The 26,466-nt window shown below is 33.5% G+C and overlaps 1 protein-coding gene across 1 annotated transcript in view; it reads left to right on the top strand.

Moving 5' to 3' along the window:
• Positions 1–25,674, top strand: part of LOC149801430 (arg8-vasotocin receptor-like) — a 50,803-nt gene extending 25,129 nt beyond the window's left edge. The window contains exon 2 of the mRNA XM_089955557.1: positions 17,551–25,674. Within this exon, the coding sequence (XP_089811683.1) occupies positions 17,551–18,294 (744 nt within the window). The 3' untranslated portion in view covers positions 18,295–25,674. The remainder of the gene's footprint in view (positions 1–17,550) is intronic.
• Positions 25,675–26,466: the final 792 nt, after the last annotated feature.

The following is a 26,466-nucleotide window of genomic DNA, read 5'->3' as shown; positions in this document are numbered from 1 at the left end:
GGATTTTTTAATATTAAAACAATGGAAGGCTACCTTCCAGTCTATTGAAAAATTAAAATAAGTTATGGAGCGTTACCGTCTGTGACCAAGGGTTTAAGAATAAGGAAAAATGATGGTTACGTGTTGACGCTAGTTCGCGTTTATTGCCAAGGCTAGTCGGCGAGTAGGTAGAAAACTAATCAGTATTATATCCCAAAGTCTTCCAAAGTGATTAATATTATATCCCAAAGTCTTCCAAAGTGATCAATATTATATCCCAAAGTCTTCCAAAGTGATCAGTATTATATCCCAAAGTCTTCCAAAGTGATCAGTATTATATCCCAAAGTCTTCCAAAGTGGTCAGTATTATATCCCAAAGTCTTCCAAAGTGACCAATATTATATCCCAAAGTCTTCCAAAGTTATCAGTATTATATCCCAAAGTCTTCCAAAGTGATTAGTATTATATCCCAAAGTCTTCCAAAGTGATCAGTATTATATCCCAAAGTCTTCCAAAGTGATCAATATTATATCCCAAAGTCTTCCAAAGTGACCATCAGGCCATGCAACTTTTTAATCGGACAGATACATTTCTAAAGTTTCCATCCCTGGGGTCTCGTGAGAATTTTCAAGGAGTTTTTAACACGACTTATATGAAATAAACCAATTATATGGAATCTTTGAGCATGGATCGCCCGTCTGTACACTTTCTCTTATACCACCCATTTTGTAATTATTTGACTGCAGTGCTGCTCACTCCCGCTTCCCTGCTGCCTCTGCATGCTAATCTATGTAGATGTGTGCTGCTTTCCTTGCAATTTTAAAGCTTATTTCCTTAACATAACTGTTAACGATCACCTATGTCTTTACGAAAATACTTAATTAGCAGTTACAAGAGGGTGTATAATCAGCTTTAAACCCTAATGAATGATTTGAGATGTAGAGAAAAAGGCTAGACTGGTTGCTAACTATTTTAGAGCGCATCGGGTTGTGTTCCATTAGTTCTTTAGAGATGTATAATTCAATAAATTGCCGGACTCGAACATGAAGATAACATTTTCCCCATGAGTGACAAATTTCTTATCTTATCTTTGGCAATACCATGCGACTTTTGTGTTTAAGTGCATTTTTATGTCATCAGTAAATAGCCACCGAAGAGAAGTTTACATAACGAATCGGTATCTGGGAAAAAAATGCATAAGATTTCGCGCAAAATAAGAGGAAAATTGCTCCTGACGTCTGTCTACTATAAATGCTATTCTCTAATCAGATAAAAGCAAAGGACAGTTTGCTTTACAAGGCATTATAAGAACTAGGTACTTTTTCTGGAAATATTCTTTTCAATAAATATCTTCGACCATTATCTGCTTTTCAACACAAGATAAATGCAGCTCAAAAGAAATAAATCAATCTTTCCGACTCAAAAGCAGTAAAAATGGTTAAGGGAATGGGGGTCACAATAATTTACACTGGACTTTTCATTCCGAAACAACATATGAAATATTTTCTGTATGTTTGGCACACATACTCGTATGGGTATGATCGCCACAATTCCTTTCCCTTTAACTTATTTTTCAGTCATGTTAATGTATAAATAAAGACATTCTCTCATACAAATTTGGTTAAAAATATACAGATAAATCCACAAACATTGAAAAGATAATATTAAGTTTTATTACTATTATTATTATTATTATTGTTATTCACCGTGTCAGATTCCTCCCCCCTACAATGTTCTAATTACTCCCTCGGACCTATATTTGCAATCGCACATTTATTAAACGTTACATTAGATTAAGATAACGGGAAAAAGAATAAATTATAACACTTTCCGACAGTAGATAGTTCACTTTAACATTACACATTTCCTCCACCATTAGTCATTTCAATGAATACCAACAGAAAAGTTAATTAGAGACAAGGAGGAATGTAGGATAGTAGCCGATTTAGGCCCGCACTCAGTTCCCAGTGGAACAAATCCCAATATGAGTTTTCTCTTTCTTTCTTGTAAATATGTGCTTGCTTTTTATCAGGGACGGTTTCATTATCGGAAATGGACCATCAAAATGTAATCTGTTTTGCCTACGTTGTGGCGCCTAAATTCGTGACATATTTCGGGTTTTTCTTTCCATAATCGTCACAGTGGGTTTCTTCTTTAGGTAGGAAAACACGATTGCCACAGTGCTGTAAACATGGTGGTAAATTGGTACCTAGAGTACTCTTTGAATAATTAGATACCTAACTTATATTGTATTTACTGTGATCTTTGCTCTTTTGTTGTTGTTGTTTGTTTTTGTGTTTTTGTAAAATGTGAAGATTTTGTATAAAACGCTGCAGAAAACCTAGAATTATTTCATCACAGAGATGAAACAGAAGGGCTAAAATATCATACGTTTACATGCACAAACAACTGATGACGTCACAATTTAATGAGTCAAACTTAATATGATTAGGATCTGGAAAAAAAGTCCCATAAATAATACAATAGCCACACTTTTGCATATACAAAAACCATGAGTACCAAATGACATCAAGACACGTAGCACACCATCGCTGTGTTCATTACCGTGACTTACTGAATGCAATCTCTTGCTCTTGGCCAAAACATTCACGTTTCTTTATGAAGTATAAACTTACCAGAATATGTATTGGTTAGTGTATTTGTACCGGAAAATATGAACGAATTTTTTTTCTCGGATAAATAGTACACGACCTTTGGGAGTGACAAAACCATATTTTCCCATCCAAATGCAGTAACCGTTTTATTATATACTCGTTTTCTTATTCTGCCTAAGGCTTAATCATATAAAAAATACACAACAAGAAACAAAGTAATTGAATTTATACTGTATTCCAAAATAAATACACATGCGCAGTTTCGTCGATACACAGCAATAATATTAATTTGCACATAACTCCGCCCATTTAAATTTGAACTTAGTCACGCGCTCGACATTCAAAAAGAATTGTCGCATTTGTCTACTTAAAATTGAAATTTTGAGTCATATTGTGAATGAACGCCCGTTCCAACAACCTTTCCAGTTGGTCTAGACTGAATGGATTTTTTGGTTTTTTTTGTGGATTTATTAGCTGTGTCAATTCCACACAAAATACCCGTGTCTGTGATCTGAACAGGGAGGGACGTGTCTTGACTCAGCTGCACGTGTGTCATTGAATGTTTGGGATCATAATGTGGGGAAAATATGAAATATTTTTATTGTAACTATTAAAAAGACGTTCCGAAATATCAGGTTCATTTCATTTTGAATAGAGTCATGAGAATGGTATTGCACTTGGAAGATATTCGAAATTACAATACAATTTCGAAATGTTTAACCAAGCTTTAGAACCCATGACGTAGTTCATATAGTTCGGATTTGCAGAACTAAGAAAGTACATTTTGAGGAAATTCAAGATGCAAGAAATGTAAGTATATATTTTACCGTTCTTATTACCAGCTAAAGAAAACATGTTTATGCCTGGTCATTTGCGTGCTACCCCAGCAATGTTATGACCTGTTTGGCATTTATCGCTAGCCTAAATCTGAAACATTGTTATCAAAAATGTTAACGCGGAAAAACGCTTAGCAGCTGGTGTGTCACAATCCATTCAGCCAGAGGAAATAAGAAATCTTTGTCGTCTTGGCTTACTGGTTCCGAGGCCCTTACTTTTCTAACAAAATCTTGAACTGCATTTTTCCCCACGAATTTAGTACTTTCACTTATAAAATGGTACGTCTCTGATAGATATGCGATAGCCCTTGCCCTAAGTATGCCTTTCTATGATGTATTTACGTATCCCAGAGAGCACAGGCCTGAACCATTCTATTAACGTAAATTATGAACATTTCTCCTAAAGAACTGTTTGAATGGTCAGAATGGTATTATCAATACTACGTCTCACGTTTGTTGAGGACATTGCGAATACCATATTCATGCACTCGCTTTGAAAAGTTTAGTGTGTACTCAGTAAACTCGCCACGTTGTTCACTTTATCGTCTCTACTTTCAAATAGACGAAACAGATGTTTTAGATCACTCAAAAAAAAAATCTAATAAACTGAAACCTAAACTCTACTCCATGAGTGTACATGGTTTGTTTACAAAGTAGTTCCTAATATTCCATATTATTTTAGGCACACGTTTCGTGCACGTGCGTGCAATATAAAGGTGTTCATTATCATAGAATGCTGCACGATTCTGACAATGTAATTATAACGGAAAAAAGAGTATATACTATTTTTTTACTACATGACATATCGCACTGCATTCGGCATAGAACTCATTTCCCTGTATACCTCAAACTGGTGACTAAGTTATTCGCCATTTGCCGTCAATTTCCTCCTCTTTATGTTGTTTCATTCAATAAAAGAATCTGGGAGGTGGATTTGGGTGTAGAAAGTCATGACGCATTTTGTCTTCTTCGTTGACACTGTTCTTGATGTGATATTAAGAAATGTGTCCGAAATAAAAGTAGCAACCAGTCATGGTTCTTGTATTCTAATGTGCGGAGTTGATAGAATAAGGTTTATGCGACCTAAACGTTAAAATCTCGTTACGGCAGCAATATATTCTGAAAGATTATGAGCTGCGAGGAGCGGGCATTCATTCCTTACATAAGTTATCAAAAAAATATCATTTTTAGATAAAAAAAAGAATAATGTTCAGTGAAATATATTTGAACACTTAATGAAACAAACATGGCCTTAAACAAGGTTAAAAATATTGCCAGCTAGACAAGTTTATCGGAAGGACTTTCATTAAACATGTATTCATTACTATGTCTGATATACTTAGTGCACGTGGTTATGTCATCGTTCTTGTATATGTCAGGCAAGGTTCCCAAATACTCTTCTTGAATACGCACAAAGGCCAGTGATCAGTGAAAATCCTTTAGCTTGAGTCTATCAATCAGAAACTGATTTTGCTGTCGAAAATCGAATCTTAGTTCAGGTTAAGACCTTTATGAACCCCTGTCCCGGGTTGAGGCACTAACTATTCTTCTATTCCTATGATGATTTCGACAATCCGAATATGTATTTCTGTATGCATACTAAACTTTAGAAAAAAAAGACGTCGAAGTGAGATTGAATGAACATACGTTGATTAAATCAATAAACCGACGACGTGTGTCGAATTCGAGTTCTGGGTAGTCATGGGATAGTTTAAAGCTCTTTCCCTTATCGGTCCCTAATTTCTGAATATACTGCTTATGAATGGGCTGTCAAGCATTAGGCCGATAAATTAGCCCTTCACCCGTGATGATACTGATTTTCGGTTGAGGGGCTGATATCACCTATTCATTAAAAGCTTCAATTATCTACATCCATGTTTGGCTGCACACATGTGTGTACATTTTATACACTTACCGGTATTTCTCGTGGCTTTTCAGTTATCGTCGGCTGGAGGGTTTATTTGGTGACATGTAGATTATATTTTCGGAGTAAATCATATGTTTGGTGACTTGTAAATCCACCAGGAATAGCAAAACCACCTGTCCTGTGTCCATTTTGAATTTCGCGCCTGGTATTAATGTTATCAATTACCGGTATGTGTCTTTAGTGTACGCAGGTTTGTTCCGGAAAGATTTGCATGCAGCAAAACTGCACATTTTAATGAACAAGTCACATCAAACCCACATATCGTCTATCACTATCAACACATATTTGTGGGGCTGATTTATCGGACTAGTCAAGCATATGAAGGGTATTGTATTAAGGGTCCAGCAAAGTACTTATATAAAAGAATGATGCATCACGCTTGCTTTAGTTCCAGAGTACATTACCGTTAAGATTAACTTTGACACCCCTGTGCACTCCGTGCTAACTTCGTTCCAGCAAGGCGTGCACAGCTAAATTAACGCAAAGTGAATAACTGTGCGCTAGGTGGTTCACCTTGAAGTACATTATGGTTTACTGATTAGTTTTGCCTCCACATTACAGCAATGTGGTTGTTTAAGTGAAGTCGTAAATCGTTTATTGAATGAATCCCAAAATTATAATTGATGCCGTTAAATCATTCATTTCTTCATTCATTCCTTAGTTTATTCAATTATTGTTTTAATTGCATAGCATTACATATTTAACACTAATTATCGCAATATAACAGTTAATTATTACAAATATATAATGGCAAAAAGTGTTGATTAGTCGTTGATATAATTATTAGTTCTTTAATTTAATTGATCTGATTTTTGTGCATTCAGTTAAATTAAAGAATAAATAAATAATTTAGATAAATAAATCAATCAAGCAATTATTATTAAACCTGTATTTTATTTCAGATAATATAGAATGTTACCGTATATATAATGAATATATACACGCTCACTGCGAATTCAAGGCATAACATTTTTTTTCGGTCCCATTTTAAGTTTCTGTTCAAGTGATTTGACATCGTTAGGTTTTATATCTTTTTATCTTTTCTTTATTCAGATATTTGTTGGTTCTAATTATAATTGTGGCGCAGCACCTCTTGATATATTAAATGAAACGAATATATCTCTTTATTTGTATTAATGCAAGTTACATAATAAGATGGATGGAAGGAGAAAGGAAAGGTTAAATTGTATTTTTTTAAAGTTTGCAAAGACAATTAATAAAGCTTTAAAAGGACACTTTATAAGCTTGAGGTTGGATATCTTATTAGACTTAATACATTCAAGCACCTGTCGACTAGCAACCAATGCTACAGCTGGCAAAGGACTTAGGCATCTTTCTTTACTGCAGATAAACCGGAAGCACATCTAACTTTCAGGCCTAATGGCCGTCGGCCGACTCACTGCCACTATATATCGCACTCAAATTGAAAGGCTATTAACTTCAAACTTTGTCAACCTTTCTTCGTGGAATTTTCAGCATGCTCCTGAAAGAATTACCACAAAGTATCATGGGATAAGTGTCCACATAGCATACCGTGACTTTAAAATCATGTGTTGTGCTAATGAGTGAGCGTGGTTATATATGTCTGGCGATATGTAAGTGATCAGTATTGAATACAGTTTGACCTAGTACTGTCTATATTTACTTATAAGTTTGGTTCAGCTTCAAACAACATACTGCACCGGCATACCAGGGCTTATATTGGTTGTTCTACTGATCATTCTGGGACTATACAGTTTTTGCAGCTGAACCCATCTTTTAACACAGTCTAAGTCTAAACGGTGCTGTACGTATTCGCTTATAAGATGAGTCAAACTGCAAAAAACAAAGATCCTGATCGGCGACAGCATAACCAGCATGCATAGCAGAGTGTATGTTGTTTGTTCTACTGATTACTCTCAATAACCTGCACAGTGCCAGATCTGCTGGCGGATTATGCGACAGCAGATCTGGGTCTGTGTTGTTTGCATTTGGACTCTTCATATAAACGAGTAAATACGATATATTGAGTAATATTCATAATTTAGAAGACCTGTTAATATTAGGGTTTACTGTTTATCATGTAAACTGTGATCTCAGACCACATATATCAATCCAATTATTACATTTCTCGGAATAATTAAACAGTCTCAGATTATATTCATGAGCAGTCATGCAAATTCTTTGAGGGACTGGATGTTGGAGGGGGTGGCTGTTCTATTATGACTATCATAAGTGCTCAGAAGGCACAAAGGTAAAATGGATGATGCTCATTTCCATTAATGAATGCTTATCTGGGACAAAAGTCTTTTTTATTGCTTGGTAAACTATATAAATTATACAAACAAAAACGTCCAAGCAAACAAATCCCTTACAAAATAACACAATGCTTGTATATCAAATATCCCTACCCGATTCTACGTTACGTACAAATTGTTTCTTATTCTATTTAGGTTACCCCCACCCCTCCTCCTACTCCAAGTATTCTGGCTCTGACTCTGGTAAATGAATTGCATTTTTATAAAAAAATAAAATTTCATCTTTACTCCAACTTAATTTATTCCCACGTCTTTCCCCGCGTTTGTGTAACGAACTTGCATCACCCCCACCCCCCACCCCATACTATAAGCTTCTAATGCATGCAGTCTTAATGGTAAATTAGTTTCAGAGTTGGCGCCATTGCTAACATATCTTTTTCAACAATCTTTGAACCTTTACAACATCCCAAAGGATTATACAAACCTATGTCCACTGTTCACAAAAGATGATAGCGTAATGGCCGTTAACTACCGTTGAGACTCCCTCACATGTGTTCTTATAACGTACTGCATAGTGTTTGCTCTAACATATTCTGTGCTCTAACATCAAAAAGCTCTTTGTTTCTTTTTTCTATCATAACTAATAAACAGCCTTCGGGAAATTAGACAACTGTATCGTATAACTGGAGACTGGACGAAAGATTTAGATCAAAGTTTCCAGGTAAATATTATTGTACTAGACTTTGAAAAAGCTTTTGACACTGTCCTACACGAAATGTCAAAGAGTAAGGTGTCTCATGATTGAATTGTGAGGCAAAACTCTACGCTGGGTAGATTTTTTTTCTTTATTGTTCAAGAAGAATATGAGATGGTAAATGGTTCTAAGTCTGGTTGATCCAAAGGAGCGTCTGGAGAGAATCGGGGAACAATACTTTGATGAGTGCTTTCTCCTTGCACATTAATGATTTCATGATTGAAATTGATCCAATAATTTGCTAATTGGCAAGTGACTGCGTATGATTCAGATGAATCAGAACTCACAAGGATGCAAAGATACAATAAAATGATATTAATAAACTTGCATAGTGGGCAAAAATATTAACATAATTCAATGACAAGAAAGAAATGCCATAAAACCAGTATGTCATATTCACTGGTAGTTACTTTTTTGTTAGACAATTTTAATTTGATAAAATATTTGGGTTACAATGGTTAAACATTTATTGTTTGTTTTTTTCGTTTTTTTTTTCTCGTGAACACTTAAAGATTGGAATTCTTTACTACAGATATTAATCACAACTGCAGAATCCTCCGAAAAACAAACTAAAACCGTTTCAAAATTAGAACGGATACATTTTTTCTAAAAAGTGTATGTTTTTTGTGTGTAATGTTGACGTTGAGCAGTGCAATAACGTCATCGTGATGTAACACCAAGCTAACCCTTGTCAAAAATATATATTCTAATATATACATGTATGCATGTCTACTCTCTCGGGGCTTCGTGTAAATCGGTTGCCAAACACCTTTACTATACCTTTCTTTAGATCTTGACAATTATCGTGGAACAAAACAATAATTATCAACCCCACTTAGAGACCCTTAGCATCTTCTTGAGACAGGTAGAAATGTATTTATGTTTACTGCCCTTTGAACAGGGAATTCAATACCTTCCCTAACCGATATGTCTTTTACTCTAAAACTAGAGGACGGAGGGTCTTTACTGGTCTTTGCAAAAGGATAGATAGAAAAAAATAAAGAATAAAAATATATGGTTAAAAATATTCCCACTTGAGATCATACGTGTTCAAAAATTAAACTTACACAGAACACAAATTTAGGTCGCATGTGAAACAACATCTCTGAAGTAAGACAAATTCAGATTGTTTGAAAGTGGTATTTGTTTCCAAACATAGGTCTGTTTGAAATGTTTCTCTCCATTTTGCAGAATGTCTTTTCGTAACCAATATGACTAATTCGCCTTAAATTTTATTTTGAAAATTACGGATTTCAAAACGTTCCGAGAAGTATGTTGAAGATAGCACCACATAAGTATTCTGTAGTCTGGTAAATAGATCATACATATGCCTGTCCGTTTGTCTTTGGCTTTATGTTTGCTCCTAAACCGCTAGATGGAATCTGACAAAACAGGATATACTATGTAGGTGTTTGAATGGCAAAAGGGTCATTAATTTTTCCCTTCGTTATCTGGGGTCTAAGATAGTGGTAAAAAGTTATAAATACAACTGTAATTGCATTTCCATTTTCAAGTATTTGACTACACTTTCTGTAAACGTAGTCATGGCAAAACTACACATTATAAACAGGGAACGTGTGTACGTGTGTGTGTGTGTGTGTGTGTGTGTGTGTGTGTGTGTGTGTGCGTGCGTGTGTGCGTGCGTGCGTGCGCGTGCGTGTGCGTGTGTGTGTGTGATTTGGATTTTTAACGTAGCTTTAACGATTTTTCAGTCATATCGCTACGATGTCTGCAGTGTGGCAGTTTATAGTAATGTCTGGCAGAAAATGTATGATACAGCAGACATGTAGCATGCTGTCCGACCCAATCACATTATCCTGACACCAGGTTAACCAGTCTTAACACTAAACTCTTTATGCTGAGCGCAAAGCGAGGCAGCTGTTAGTACCATTTTTATAAATCTTTGGTGTTACCTGTTTAGACTTGAATAAACAGTAACACAAGAAAGAGTGAAAACAAGAAACTTTGAAAAATTTAACAAATAATGTATTTCCGTGGAAAAATACTGTAAAAATGAAAAAATAAGAACTTATGATATTAAGAATCAAATCCAAAATCATCCAAGAATAATCCACGAATAAAATTTTAGAAGTCCTAATATTGAAATGTTCTATTGAAATCAAGTTCGAGACTTGACGAAGAATCCAAGATGGAAGGCGATGACGTATGCTGTATCCTGTATTGTGTTGTGGTCTACAGTTCCTTGTAGAAACACAAGAAGTTATACTCCGGTTTTGGAAATCCGAATAAAATTTTTAAGAAATGTCTTTATTCAGGAATGCATTCTGAGCACTCAAAATTATTTCCTTATAAACGAATTAATAGTATTGAATCCAAACAATTTGAATAAACATAAAAATGTAATTCCCAAAATGACACAACAAAAGAAACACCTTTACATCTCAATGTTTAGAAGCCCGACTTAGATTATTTCTCTAAAACGATGGTTTAAAACTTGTATTTTACGCAAAACAGATGCCCGGATAAGTGTCATGTGATTATGTTTGCATAAAAAAAATTATGTCCTTGATAAGAACCAATAATTTTACTCCGAGAATAAAAGTTGTTTACTTCATTAAAAACTATTTACCAGTCGAGGGTCATGTAATTAACATAGCTTAATTCGCAACCATATTATTCCCACAATAAAACTAAATTAAAAATAACTTGTTCACATGGTTGTTAGTAATTTTGAATTAATGTCTGGAACCAGGTCAGCCTTATATCCTTACAAAAATGAACAGTCAAAGTCAAACTATTTTCTGGAAAAAGTATCGAGTTCCTAGTAAACATAATTACATTATTTTGACATATAATGAAATTAAAAAATAAAAATATTTTAAAACTTACAAACACCTGAGCGGTCGGGGAACTTACAGCCACTAATCACAAGCAGAGATGTAGGGTTAGGTGGGAAAAATAAATGATAAAAAATAATGAGTTCGCTATGAGACGCTAAATGTTGCTTTCGGTTTTTATCTTCTATAATGAGTTTGAAGTAACACAAATGGATGAGATCAAGAATTATCACGTATCATTACTCCATAGTGGGACATGCCCTTCTCCCCCTTTCTTTCCTTATGCACGTTGTATTATCTTTGACCCATCACATAGACAGTGTGATCTGGGAACATGCGTCTATCTTAAATTGGGGGAAGCGAGGTTGCTCATTTGGTAGAGAGTCCGACTCGTAATCCAAAGTTCGACACCCGTCAGGCGAGCCCGAGTCAGCTGTAACTTTGAGAACGGCACTTAGGTCCTATTTCCTACGCATGATATCGCTAAAACTAACTTGTCTTGGTCTCAACGGGGAAGATAATTTTGAATCTCATACATGACGCAGTCGAACGAAAATCATTCCATATCACAGTATTACATATCGAGGTTAAGAATTCAAATACACAAAATTCTCTGACCACATCATCCAGATATAGTTTAAGACAATTCAACAAATGTTTCAGAATATATAATAGAAAAATGATGAAGACACATGTGAAATTATCGCATATGCCCAAAATATATTGCGTAGATACAAAATGGGTATGTAGATCATTTTTTTTTCTTCTTGTTTATAATTAATGTAGCCGATGCGCGAGATAAATTGAAAAAGTCACATAAATTGCTAAAAGTACGGTTAGGTATTCCTGTTTTTCCTCGATTGGCATTTCCGTATCAGGTATTCAAGCCACATGCGTTTCCGCTAATGGTCATTTCCGCGGCAGGCAGATATGCGATAAATAAAAACATTTATTGAAGATTGAAAAGTGAAATTAAATCTTGAGAAAGGCAGTAAGAAAGATTCAGAACTGAAACAGAAATAGCGAAAAATATGAAAATTAGACATTGTCAATTGGAACTCAAACAAAGATTAAAAATTAACATTTAATTTGTAGGTGTTATAGAGAAATTAATCATTTACAATATTACTTAGATTGCGAAAAATCAAACCCATATTTTCAAAATCAGACTTATTTACAATGATAGATACAAAATGGGCTTGCGATGTCAATCAAAAATGAGACTTCGGAAGCAGTTACAAAAAAAGAAATGCAAAATAGAAAATTATCATGTGACATAATGCATCGAGCATTTTGAGAATCTTACTTCATGCAATAATTTGCATCAGTGTTTTCCGTTTATTTGCGATACGCTTATTTTTAATCTACATATGCCTTCATTTTATGTGCGAATCTGACAGTTTAATATGATAATTTGATAATATTTATTGCACATTAAAAGGATTTGTTACTTTGTTCAATTCCTGAAATCTTGTTTAATGTTTACTTAACTCATTAATTAGCAATAGTATCGTTTTGCACTTGCGCGTAGCAATCTTCCATTCATACCAACGATTTCACACAATTACCGTAATCGCTGATGAAGCGGTCACTAACATCGGCGCGGAAATTTCGCGGAAATGCAGCCGCTAAGATGACGGGTGCGGAAATACCTGTCCCCGAAAAACCGGAAAACACTTCTTTACAAGCGTTAAATTGAAGCTTTGCATGCAAGACTTTGCACTTGTAACTTGTTAATGAATTCCGACGCAGGAAACAGTCTGGTTGTTTTGATAACAATTGGCCTACCGCTAAAGCAGACATAACCACAGTTACTCATTAGAATATAAGGTCAGCTTAGTTTATGTTGACACTGCCATCCTATGAATTTTGTTTATTAATTTAAAGCAGTTGAAAAGTTTCATGAAATATTATTTAAAAAAATGTTTAGGTTATGACGTTTTGAATTTGAATATGATATAAAGTCGTGTTTTTCGTGACGTCAAGAGCTATTGTTTGTTTTCTCCCTTGGGCGAGTCCAACGACCTTATTCGATGCGGTGATTCGTCTTTGCATGTTTACTCACCACGATTTTGAGGGAAATTCAAGTCCCTTAAGTTAATTAATTACATTTAGAGTGTTGATATCTCCGAAGAAAGGGCCTTTTGATAATACCTATACAAAGTGAATTAGATGCGTAATATGGTCAGTAATGCTAAATAACGTACTAAACGTGTTAACTACATCAAGGATAAAGACTAAACATTCACCTCAGCTGATAAGGAATCACGTCAAAAGTACATAACGTCCTATAATGATAGTCGGCTGCGTGACGAACATAGTGCTCAAATGTTTGATAAGCTTCCAGTGCGCCTATATAAAAAGGAAAACAAATTTTGTCGGTGGTAATTTTGGTCGGCTGTGTATCGGTATTTGTACGTGTTAGAATTTTAGAGACATAAGATACGTTAATTATATCTTGATATGACGTGAATGGGGAATATGACGTCTATTTTACGTTCAGTGTTTGTTTATATTATGATTGTTTTAAATTATTCTGATTTAATCTAACTTTATTAAATTTCAATTTTATCATGAACAAAACCATTTGCTGTTCGCTCATCCATCAGTTCTTCTTGTCATATCTTAGCTAATTCAGCTCTACTGTTGTCACTCTCAACAATTTCTTTAGCCAGGAGCGAGTTGCTCTTATGGAGAAAACAAGATGAAATAAAGAGAAAATTGATATAAGGTAGGTAATGAAATAAAGACAGAGAAATTAATAATATGTAATTACAGTAAATTCAAACCAAGATAAGCAAAAACTTAATTGAATCCCGAACTCCCTCAAGGTCAAATTTAATTAAAAAAGTTTATCACTCTTGGTGTTACCTTTTTATGTTACAAGAAAAAATCCCCTCCTGATTATAATGTCGTAAGTGCCTGTAGAATATTTCACCCCACTCACCAACCTTAGTGGAACACGTTACCGATTGAAATAATTAGTAACCCATCCATTAAAAGCTTACCTTAATCGGGTTAAACATAAAATTCCTTCGCATTATTAAGGTGGTGATCGGGTGGATCAAGTTTTGAGATTGCGATTAAGAAGCAAATGCATTGGCTGAAATAGCAATTTATTCTTGTTTTTAACAATAGGTACTGTACATGCGGACAAGCAGAAACAGTTGAACACTTCATGTTAGAGTGTAAAAATATACAACTCTAAGATACAGAGCAGAGCAGAGAGAGAGAGAGAGAGAGAGAGAGAGAGAGAATTAGGATTGCAAGTAAACCATTGAAAGCCAAAAATTCACGTTAATAGGTTGTTTGTATGTCAGTCTCAGTCTGCCAACGGACCATAGCTTAGTTCTATTGAATTACGACAATATAATGTCTGACCTAAACTAGTGGGGATAGTGTTGGATCCCAGGAGAAGAAAAATGCCTTGCAAATATGCATGCTGGGTATTGCTATTTGAAAGAAATTAGCTCCATACATATTCTGTACCTTGTGCACTGTTATTTACTATCGAGTGAAATCCATGTACACCGACTGTACTCGCTTGTAAGACGAGCTCAACTGCAAAATGCATAATGCGCGCTAGACCTGGGTTTATGCAATGTGTTAGGGGTAATCAGTAGAACAAACAACATAGACCCTGACCTGCAGGCACATTATGTTGCTGCAGATCATGATCTTTGTTGCTTGCAGTTTCACTCGTCTTATAAAGGAGTACATACGGTACCTTGTTCTTTCAAATCTACTTAAACTTCGTAGACAAGAAGTGCAACGTCAAATTTGATCTTAAACGTGCATTATGTTAGCTTAAGCTCTTGACTCGTGACATAGGAAGTATCCAAAACACCGCTTTCTTTTTCCATATGAAATCAAAATGATGTGGTCACTTATTTAAAAAAAACTACTCCCTTCAAGTGAGCACTAAGTCTCAAAGAATGTGTCTTTGGATTGCATTACATATATTTAATTTTCATCAAATGACCAGTTACCGTATATCATTCAATAATAAATATTTTTGAACTTTTAAATATCTAGTATGTTAATAAGTGTGCTTTATATTCAAAATAATTGTTATATTATCTTGAGTATTTATTCCAGTTTAGGAATTTTTGTGTGTGTCAAATTTAATGTATGCACAAACTGTGTGTACTTTGCAGAGCGACACCGACTTCATAATTTCCTGAAGAGACATTTCCGTTGGTAAATGTATGTGTTGATTGACCTTTAAATTATATTTCTTGATCTTCAATTCCGGATATTAATGCATTTAGCACAATACAATCTAATTATATGTGCATTTTTCACAAAGTGGAAATTTCTAAATTTACACTTGTATTACAGAATTATTAATAACAAAATGTTTGGCATGAAGAAGGTTAGATTTTCACATTTTGTAGATCTTCATAAACAACGCATTTTTTGAAGATGATGTTTTCATAGAAAGGCGTGAAAACTATCGAAGGCATAATAGGCAGCCTACACATAATTTATAGCACCGGAAACCGATGTTAAGCTATGAAATCTTGCTTACGACGATTATTTTTGTTTTACTAAAGATAGGGTTAGTTTGGAATCAAGGTGAATGAACTAAGTGTCCTGTTGTATAATATTTCACGCAACTGTTTGTAACATTTCTTCTAGATGTCTAGAATTTTATAAAATAATAGGATACCTTGACCGTTACATGAGAATAAACATACATTTACCGACGATTATATTCGAAGGTACTGACAAACATGAGACATGCTAGTTTCTATGAGACCGTAAAAAAGCTAGACAGCTTGCGAGCTCACACAGGCCGAGAAAAAGCTGGACCTGTGTATGTTTCCACTAAGACCTAGAAAAAGCTAGACAGCTTACAAGTCCACTGTGACCGGGGAAATGCTTTACTGCGTATGAATTCACTAAGACCGAGAAAAAGTTAGACTTGTTTATGTGTCCAATAAGACCGAGAAAAACCTAGATCTTTTATGATTTCACTAAGACCGAGAAAAACTTACGTCTACTTATGAGTTCGCTAAGACCGAGAAAAACTTGCATCTACTTATGAGTTGGCTGAGACCGAGAAAAACCTACATCTAGTTACGAGTCCAATAAGACCGAGAAAAACCTCGATCTTTTTATGAGTTCACTAAGACCGAGAGAAACTTACATCTACTTATGAGTTCGCTAAGACCGAGAAAAACTTACATCTACTTATGAGGAAACATAGGTCTTCTTTTGAGTCCACTTAGACCGAGAAAAATGTAGACTTCTTTTTGAGTCCATTACGACCGAGAAAAACCTAGACATACTTATCAGTCCACTAAGACCGAGAAAAGTTAGACCTTCTGTTGAGTTCAGTTTAACCGAGAAAAAGCTAGACCGGCTTACGAGTCCAAAAACTAGACCTGCTTATGTGTCCAAAGAAAACTTATCAGATTAATTGGCTCGATATACTAATGCCAGCATCTCCACGTACAAATTTGATAAAATTTTGTTCACGTACAAAATTAATTTATCTCCGTATAATCTACATGTTTGCTCTTGACAATAATAGTGGCAGATCTCAATACCTCAAGTTGCAAGGTTTGCTTATGACCAACACTACGATTCTTTGACATATTTCGTTTTACAGTAACATTTCAGCTCAGTGCAAACATTAAAATCAATTATTCACACACCACCCCGAAAATTAACGGATACTATACAAATAAAAGTTGTTGAACATGCTATTAATATGTAAAACAATCATATCTTGCTGGTTTGAAAATAATTACTCAGTTAAATGATATTTTGGTTGTTTTTTAGTGTATCAAAGAGGTAATTGCCTGCTAGTTCTTCGCTGTATTAAAGTTTATTAATTTGTGGCACATCCTAATTAGCGTGCCAAACGTACGACCAGAAGGATCCGGGTCCAAAATCCTAGACAAAAAGGTCCGGCTTAGCCAAAGTGGTGTGCCTCAGGGCCGGGTCAAATGCTCTAATTGCCCAGGCGCGATACGGACTTTCATGTGTTGATGTGCCGTTAAACATAAAAGCAAGCAATCCAATAAAAAAGCATAAGCCCAAAACACATACTAACTGGCTATACAAAATTTAAGAAGAAAAAAAAAATGCTCAAATTCCAATCCGTATTTGAAACCACGTGATTATATTTAAAAAATAAAACTTTTACAACCTAAAAGATGTCACCTGGAATATGTGGTAACAAGCAACATTATATGTATTTATCTTTACTCTATGTTTTTGAATATATTGGGAAAATTAAACCTAAAACTGTAAGCCCGCTTAGTATTTTTAGTTATTGAATAGTTAAATTGCCGTGACATTTAAGCCATTACATACAGATTATAGATGAATCCATCAATTCACATATTTTTACATGTTTTATCAACGTAAATCTATCTATTCGTATTTTACAGGTCTGGAAGATGGCGGGAGCCGGATGGTGTTGTGCGGCCTTATTGTCTGTTCCAATGTTCTTCCTGTTCCATACAAACATCAACAAAAAAGGTGTAACAGTCTGCGAAAACATTTTTCGTGATTTGTCCTTGTCATATCGACAAGCGTTCTTGACCTTTATTGCCATAGTTGTCTTTTTCATTCCACTGGTAATTCTAGTGGTCTGCTACACAAGAATATTCATTAAGATAGCAAGGAAAGCAAACGAAGGGTCTCGTAACCGACGAACTAGTTTAAAATCTGGAAAGGTTCATCTGCAGAGTACACCCTCCAGTTCACTTCCAAGGGCCAAAATAAAAACCCTGAAAATGACCTTTGTTATAATCTGTGTATTTATTGTCTGCAGCTTGCCCTATTTCATTGCGGAGATGATCATGTCTTACGGTGACTTTTGTTTAATCTCAAATGAGTTGGTTTCCGTTCTAGCTGGTTTAGCACCGTCAAATTCAGCGACAAATCCTTTTGTTTTCCTGCTATTTAACGCAAACATAAAATGGATAAAGGATCTGAAAGCGTGTGGATCGAATAAAAGAAGTCCGCAGAGAGGATACGTGTATTCATCCACTAGCACAGCTAATACACATTACTATGTGCATGGAAACGGTGCTCAGATTTACCAACCTTCTGCACGTGTCATTCACGAGCGTCTGCAAATGTACAGTGTGAACAGAAATTCTTTGATTGATCAAAATATTATTACATAAACAATAAAGCAAATGTTCAGCGAAACTGGTGGAAGTAATGAACGTGTGTCAGAAACGTTACAGTGACATCATATTATTTAATATTATTTCTTTACCAAGAACTCAAGTTGAAACAGTTTTTGTGTGTCATATTAACCGACTCCATCATATAAAACAAGTGAAAAGTCCAATTTACTTTTATGGTATCAACATATTTCTCCCACAAACGATATTCTGCCTGTGTTTGACTTCGAATATTTCGGGAGGGCATTCGACTCTAAAAATTTAATGATTACTCATTTTCAGCATCAATCTGCCATGTCGATAATTATGAATACATCATTGGAGATATATGCAAGGATAATGTTTATTATTGCATATATTCAATTGTTCATGGCGGAGGTTTTTTGAGTCTTAGAAATATCATGTGTTAACGATCAATACTACAGTAGTGCATGTTTATATCTGCGTGAGTGTCCCGTATATCTGTCTCATTTTGCTCTGAAATTTATTCTTGCCTTAGGTCTTTGTGGCAGATTTAAGGGTTGAAGTTTCAAACCAGTTTTACGCTAGAAAGGGGTTGTTAGTTTATTCTATGTGTGAATTATAATTGGTCGAGTAGGTGGAATTAATTTACCTAACTGTATCAAAGAAGGTGAAATAAGATATCACGTATTGGTCAGTCTTATGCTGTACTGAATATTATTCCTGATCCATTGCGAACAACGGATATAATTTAATGTTTGAATACAGTACTACATTTGGTATTTTAACACTTTTCGCGAAAAAAGCTTACGAACAAAATGATAAAATCCTGATTGTATGCATTCTTTTATTTGTGCATTATACGTATTACGGTGCAATCACATGTTTCTCCTCACATTTTAAAATATATATAATTCTGGTGATTGACATGTTTGTAAATATGCGGAATATACTTACTCCAAATAAGCGAGTTTTGGGAGCCTTTATTTCCTCGGGAAAGTCACTAAGTACGGATCAAAACAAAGGTTATTTCTCAGTATACCAAAAGCGACCTAGGTCTCGTAACTACAAGACTTCATTCAATAGTACATTATATAAAGTCTTAGTACTAGCTCACTTGACTTTTTGCCGTAAACATCTAAGCATTGACTTTAACCGCTAGCATCTGACCATCAGCCCAGGTCCTCAAATTTTACTAAACTAAACCAAAGTCGCTGGCCCGCCCACCCATACCCCTTACAGAAACTTTCGTTATGGCACAGTAGCAAGAATTTCTTTTTTGAGATAAACGCTGGCTCTTTAATCTTCCCATGTAGCTGGCTTAGTGATAATCAAAGAGTTATGAGCCAAACATCTAGTTCAATAGTCGTAAAACTCAATGTTCATACAATTTTTACGAGCGTAACATTTGGCTCACTGATCGTTAAGTTTATTTTTTAATGAAAGAAAACTTCACTCTTAGAAATCCAAAAGTTCAAGATCGTAGCTACTGGCTCAGTGGTCGTATAATTGTTATGAGGAAAAACTGAGCCACTGTTAGTAAATGTTTTATGAGAGAAACCTGGCTCAATAGTGGTCACTATAGATTTTGTAACATGGCTACCAACACTCCCCTAATATATAATTATCATCGAATACCATGTTAGCGCATATCTCCCAATTTTTTAAATGTTACTTTGAAAGGAAACTAAGACAAATTTTGTATAAATAAATAATGAAAATCAGGTTTAGAAAACATGCAAGTAGTGCACTTAACCCTTGTCACGCAACACGGTTTAACAATAAACTTTATCTATGGCCATAGAAGTTAGTATATCAAATAAATTTGAATATAGTACATAGGAAATGCATATTTTACATGCGAAACGTTGTACATATTCAATATCGTCACTTTAAAATTTGAAGTTCATTTAATAGCCATAGCGCACAATGTGATGTGAAGTTTTGTCAAAATCGATTAAAATGGGCAGTACGGATTGCGACACCAAAATATGCCAACTTTTAATTCGCATTTAGCATATAACATTATAGCAGAGTGAGCAATATAAATGCATTGGTTCTTCAGAGACACTTTCATATGCGAAAATGGTAATGATATATACCATTACTATGCTATAAAGCATTTAATTGAGCAAACAACATTATAAATCTAAATAAATTTTAATTACCTTGTGATAACTTTTTACGTCGTGAATATAAATATTTAACATTAAATAATATTTGTTGGTAATGTGTCAAAAACCTATTCCACAATAGAGAGGGACAGGACAATTGATAAGACATGTGGCCAGGAAAGATATGAAAAAGGAGAATGTGGATGGTGGTCCTTAGCAATATAAGTCTGAAACAAAATCAATAAAAGGAAGATAATGGGATGGAACTATTTATTTCTTACAGGTAAACACGTTAGTATTCTATTTATATCTGATTTCTATTTTAGGTGCTCAAGTAAAACTAAAACAAGTATTAGAAAGTCTATTTCTATTATTCCAGTCACTGTAAAATTATTTGAATCGCTGTTTTCGATGAGAAAGTTCGTACCTCAGATGAAAACATTGCAGCAGAATTTCAACAGGATATTTAAGTTTAAAAGTTAGACTATAATATACAGTTTTATGCGAAGGCAATTTTTCATATCTGATAATAGCTGGTGAAATCTAGCATAGCAGATTATAATAATAATAATTTACAAAAGTCAGCCGATTCATTGAAACTAGGAACACACCGTACTGTAAATACCCACGTCATAAAGAATGCAACAACATTAAAATAATTCCCCACATGGCAGACAACAGATGTTAATAATGTTACAGATCATGAAACATAACAACAAATATTTCTTATTATGTCTACGCCTGCATGAACTGGTACAGTTCGTATTTAATCATTTTTGCCAATACAAATAAATTCATTAATACAAATGCAGAGAACAAGTTAATTAATGCAAGAATCGCCAAAGTTGTGTTATCTGCTCTTATGTCAAGGCTAATGTTCAAAACCAGCTTATTACAGTACCAGTTATATCAGGCAACGCTGCTGTTGAATAATATTGCCATACCTTTATCAATTTATTATTCAATGCATCCGCTCATCCCGACCACCACTACTGTGACTGCTTCTTATGGTAAATCCATTTACCAAATTTGATATGGTTAGAGTTGTTGCTGTAATTCCTTAACTGCCAAAAGGAAGTAAATTTACACCATTTTCTTTGAATAGCAGTTTTAACCATTCCACGACTGGTAATTATAATTTAATTTTTGAAGCAATTTAATAATATTTTCCCTACAGTTATTTTCCCTATCTGTCAAATAGATTACCATTTTTCTCCTTTGCTTTCATATCATTGTAATGCCGCATTTAAGTTTTATTTGTTAGCTGACCTATTTTCTTTAACACTAACATATTTTGATTTCTTTCTTGAAGCGATAATTACAAATTGTGGAATCAGTATTACCCTTACTTATATTTTCGTGCATTTTTGTTATCTTTTTTAAAGACTGTAATATGTTTGCTGTAGTGACTCTATTTTGAAATATCGTCATTTCTCTGTGAACGATTTATTACTTATTCCATAGATATCGTCTTCGTTTCTAGTCTTTTGATTGTCGAAACGAACATCCTGCTTTATTAGATATGTTGTTAAATGATAATACTTTGTTTGGGTTACCCTTTGGAGAAAATGGAATATTATTGTTACCGAACTGTTCCTGAAAACACAATTTGTTTTTATAAGTTTAAAATGAAGTTTGTTGATTATGTACTCTTTATCACATAACTGTACGTTATGTGTATGACATCTGCTGAGTATGGATCGAATAATATTTGTTGTACTGTTGATGCAGGGGCCTTAGGTTTTCCACCTGCTGGTTTACGATGAGGAGAATTATCAGGACGAGGTTGAGGGGTAGGTACCTGATCCAAGTGATCATATTCGTATTCCGCCATTTTACCGTTTTAAACTCATCACAATCAGCTTGAAAAAGAATTAGATATCTTCGAATCTAAACAAGATACAATCATCAGCAATATTTTGAAACAGAAAAACAAAAGTATACAAGCGAGAATTAAAATTGTTAGAGTGCATGGAACATACAAAGAAATAACAGGTAAACACATAACCGATTAAGAGTGTCAGAAATGGATCCAAAACAATCAAGACATTACATAGATATATAGCAAATTCTAAAAAGTCATTGTCATATAAAATGATTCAATGAATATTATCTTTAATGGGAACTTTCTTTCACTTTTATAATGAAAAGAATTAAAAAGGAGTTGAAAGAATACTACTTAACAACAAACGGAATTAGGTTCTTTAGTTAGTATTTGTCTTTAAGTTTTTGATTTCGGTATTAATTACTAGCTTAAATTGACGACTTGTATATTCATTAATTTAAACAGTAAATCAATAAATTTCTAAAAAACAAGGACGTAATTGAATTAGAAAGTCAGTAATACTATTGAAATTATTTGTAACTGGAAAATAACTTGAGGACACCTTGAAAAATGTCATATATGTAGCTTGAAGGTAAGTTGAAAATAACTTAAATATAAGCTGAACATAATTTGAAATTAACTTTACCTGAACTCTAAAATCAACTGTTTAGGATACCTTTAATTTCGTTACTAAATAACTGGATGGTGCGAAAAGTATACCCGAAGAAAAGTTTAAAGTTCCTGAATCACAGCATAAGGAATTTCAACAAAGATGTGGAAACTATGCACAGGAATGTTTAAAATTCCATATATTCCGGCTATTATCGCTACTGAGAGCAAACCTTCATCCAAGAATTTCCTAGATGAGTTAAAATAGGCCATACATTTACTACTAGATAGCTGGTGTAGTGATCGACATAGAGCAATGTGCTATCTATCAAAAATTAAAATAGAAACTTCTTAATAAAATAAATATTTAAGGCGAAACCTGCTAAAATATCTTCCAAAAAACAAAATAAAGCTTAATTGCTCTATATACTGGTTGCAAACGTTTAGAGCGGAATTAAACATGATATCTATAGGAAAATGTACAGCTGTGATTGCAGCCAAGTGAAGAGGGGCTAAATGCAGAAATAATATCATTAAAGACTGACTTGGAGGAAATCGAGAAGTCTCTTAAAAATATAGTATATTACTATCAGATCTTGAACAGCTGATGGAAAATTAACCGATGGGAAGAAGGATAATGGTGAGGAAATTACAAATAGGCTAAGACTTTAAGAAGATGAGAAGAAAGATAATGATGAAGGCATTGGAAGATTACTAATGCCATTAGAGCTGGTGTGAGAGGTTGGAAAATAAACGTACAGCCAAATTAGTCATTAGCAATTGATGACATAACCACAAAAGCAGAACAACTTATGATCAAGCAAATATATGGAGAACATGACGTACAGACAACATGAACTAAATCAGAGCCCATATATTCATTGTATTGCTGAATACCTTAAGATATATTACTTTTTGTTTAATTTTGCAACCTAGGTAAATAGAAACGAGAAACTGTTTTTGTCGTACTACGTACGTATCGTGTTATTATCGTTCGATGTAAATGTGCGAGGATATTGTATTAACTGAAATGACAACAATATTGAAATATTGCTGATTAAGGGCATAAACGTTTCCAATGGTAGTAATGTTGTTTCTTTAACAGCTGATGATTGTGACATTTTCATGACGTATAAAGACTTCTAGCTATCAACATTTGTGAAAACAAATAAAATAAAGCAAATTTTAATCAATGAAAATCTGAGTAACGAGCAGCAGCAGCTAATGTCAAAATAGTGGTACATAAGCTGTCCACCTTAGTGTTCACTTAAAGAAACTTAGACCTTCTCACTTTTCCGATCCTGGCAGTTCATTGCCTTTCATTCGTATTCACGATTTGTGATTAATTATTACGTTCGTAAAATCATTGGAAGTGATAGAAGATGCAAATCAAAATTATGAATTGGAGTATATTTGTATCCAATCAGGTGCGGTTACTTCTGAGCTACTATTGAGATATTGGCCATTTATGAAATCGATAAGTGCAAAATGAAATTTCTTTTCATGATTAAATTAAATGAGAGAGAATTACTAATATATCTGCCAATACGACCTTAACAAATGTAACATTTGATTCATTTAGAATACGTTTTAAAGGACAGAAAATCTTATTGACGTGAAGTACTTAAAGGGATATTTGATTTATCAGCATTTTTCAAAAGCAAATACATTTTGTCTGAGGTTAACTGGAAACATGCACTCATATTAGCACAGTTAGTGTCAACAATGTTATAGTAACCACTATGTAGCTGGCACGCGTGACTAAAGAATCCATATAACACAACATAAATTAGCTAATTTTTTACAAATATTTTTCCTACAAATAAATAGAAAAGACAACATATATGCCACAAAATGTGTATTCATTTTGTTTCTGATGTGCGGATAATATTCACAACAGCCAATTAATATTTTCTCTTCTCTGGACATGCGAAACAGTCGTGATTAAACAGTTAATACAGGTGCCTAAACTTACTCAATAATATGATAATATGATTATATGTGGCGTTATACATTGCGCAAAGACCACATAACACCGTTGAAATAGTTTTGATTGAGACAGTTGTTTTATTTTATTTAATTGACATTATCTTTCCAATCGTCACGTACAGAAGACTTACAAATGAAGATGGCTTTTCATACACAACGAATATTTTGCTACGAAGATCTTTGTGATGAATCGGACAAATTCCCAAAATTACGTATTTGTACTACCAGCAAACTAATAAGATGCTTGTTATTGACGATTATGAGAACTTAGGTAATGTACTAAGAAAGCAACTTGACAAAGCTTTCATTCAGCGGTAGGCAATGTGGATTATTTACGGATTTTAGTTCAAAGGCATAATTCTGTCCACATAAAAATGATAGATTTATAGAAGGTGTGTACTCAACAGATGAGAAGTCTATGGAAATTTTTGTAATGAAATCATGTAGCCTCAGACATTACTATCGATATAGTTGTTGAAACTTTGGAAAAGGAGAAGAAATAAACTTTGAATGAAGCTGGGTTATCCTTCCTTTGATTACAAAGTGAAAGGAGAGTAACTAGATATAATTCAAGGTTCGTGGTATAAACTAAAGAAGAGCAGCATCACATTGTGAAAGAGTAATCTTATTTACTATGGCATATATCTTGTAATTTAATTAAAATAAATCTTGATGGTTTATAACTTTACTGATCAAGCAATCTTGTACATATATAAATTGTGATTCGTTTAATATCAGTTTTCCTCATACCATCACATACTATTCATCTATTTTTTTTTTGGCCAGATTTCAAGCATATATCTTACTTCTTACGCCAAACAATTCTTGTATTGGCATGACATTCACCTCAGTTTTAAAATTCCAACAAGTTTCTTATTAGCTGATATTGTTGCATATATATATATATGTATATATATATGTATATATATATATATATATATATATATATATATATATATATATATATATATATATATATATATATATATATATATATATATATATATATATATATATATATATATATATATATATATGTATATATATATATATATATGTATCTATATATATATGTATATATATGTATATATATATGTATATATATATATATATATATATATGTATATATATATATATATATATATATATATATATATATATATATATATATATATATATATATATATATATATATATATATATATATATATATCTATATGTATATATATATATATATATATATATATATATATATATATATATATATATATATATATATATATATATATATATATATATATATATATATATATATATATATATATATATATATATATATATATATATATATATATATATATATATATATTTCTTGTTTCGTAAAACTGTATTTTTTGTAGCATATCATTATGAAAGTAGTTTTTCATTTTGTTACCATATTGGTTCTTTTCCTTGTTCAAGCCAGCGTCATACATCAGGAACCTACTTAATTCTATCACTGAAAAACCAACATAAATTAGATTGGATAATTCTATTTTCTTGATGTATCAACTAACAAATACAATATCATCATCTATATTTTTGAAAATTTGTTTACTCGTAAATGAAATATCCTTTTGAAGTTTAAAGCATAGGTTTTCTTTCTTACATTTTCCTTTAGTTTTCTGAAGA

This window comes from Sinohyriopsis cumingii, chromosome 4, assembly GCF_028554795.1.
Source record: "Sinohyriopsis cumingii isolate HCF-2022 chromosome 4, ASM2855479v2, whole genome shotgun sequence".
Taxonomy (NCBI): domain Eukaryota; kingdom Metazoa; phylum Mollusca; class Bivalvia; order Unionida; family Unionidae; genus Sinohyriopsis; species Sinohyriopsis cumingii.
Note: the sequence above shows the minus strand (reverse complement) of the source record. Positions and strands in the feature narration are given on the sequence as shown.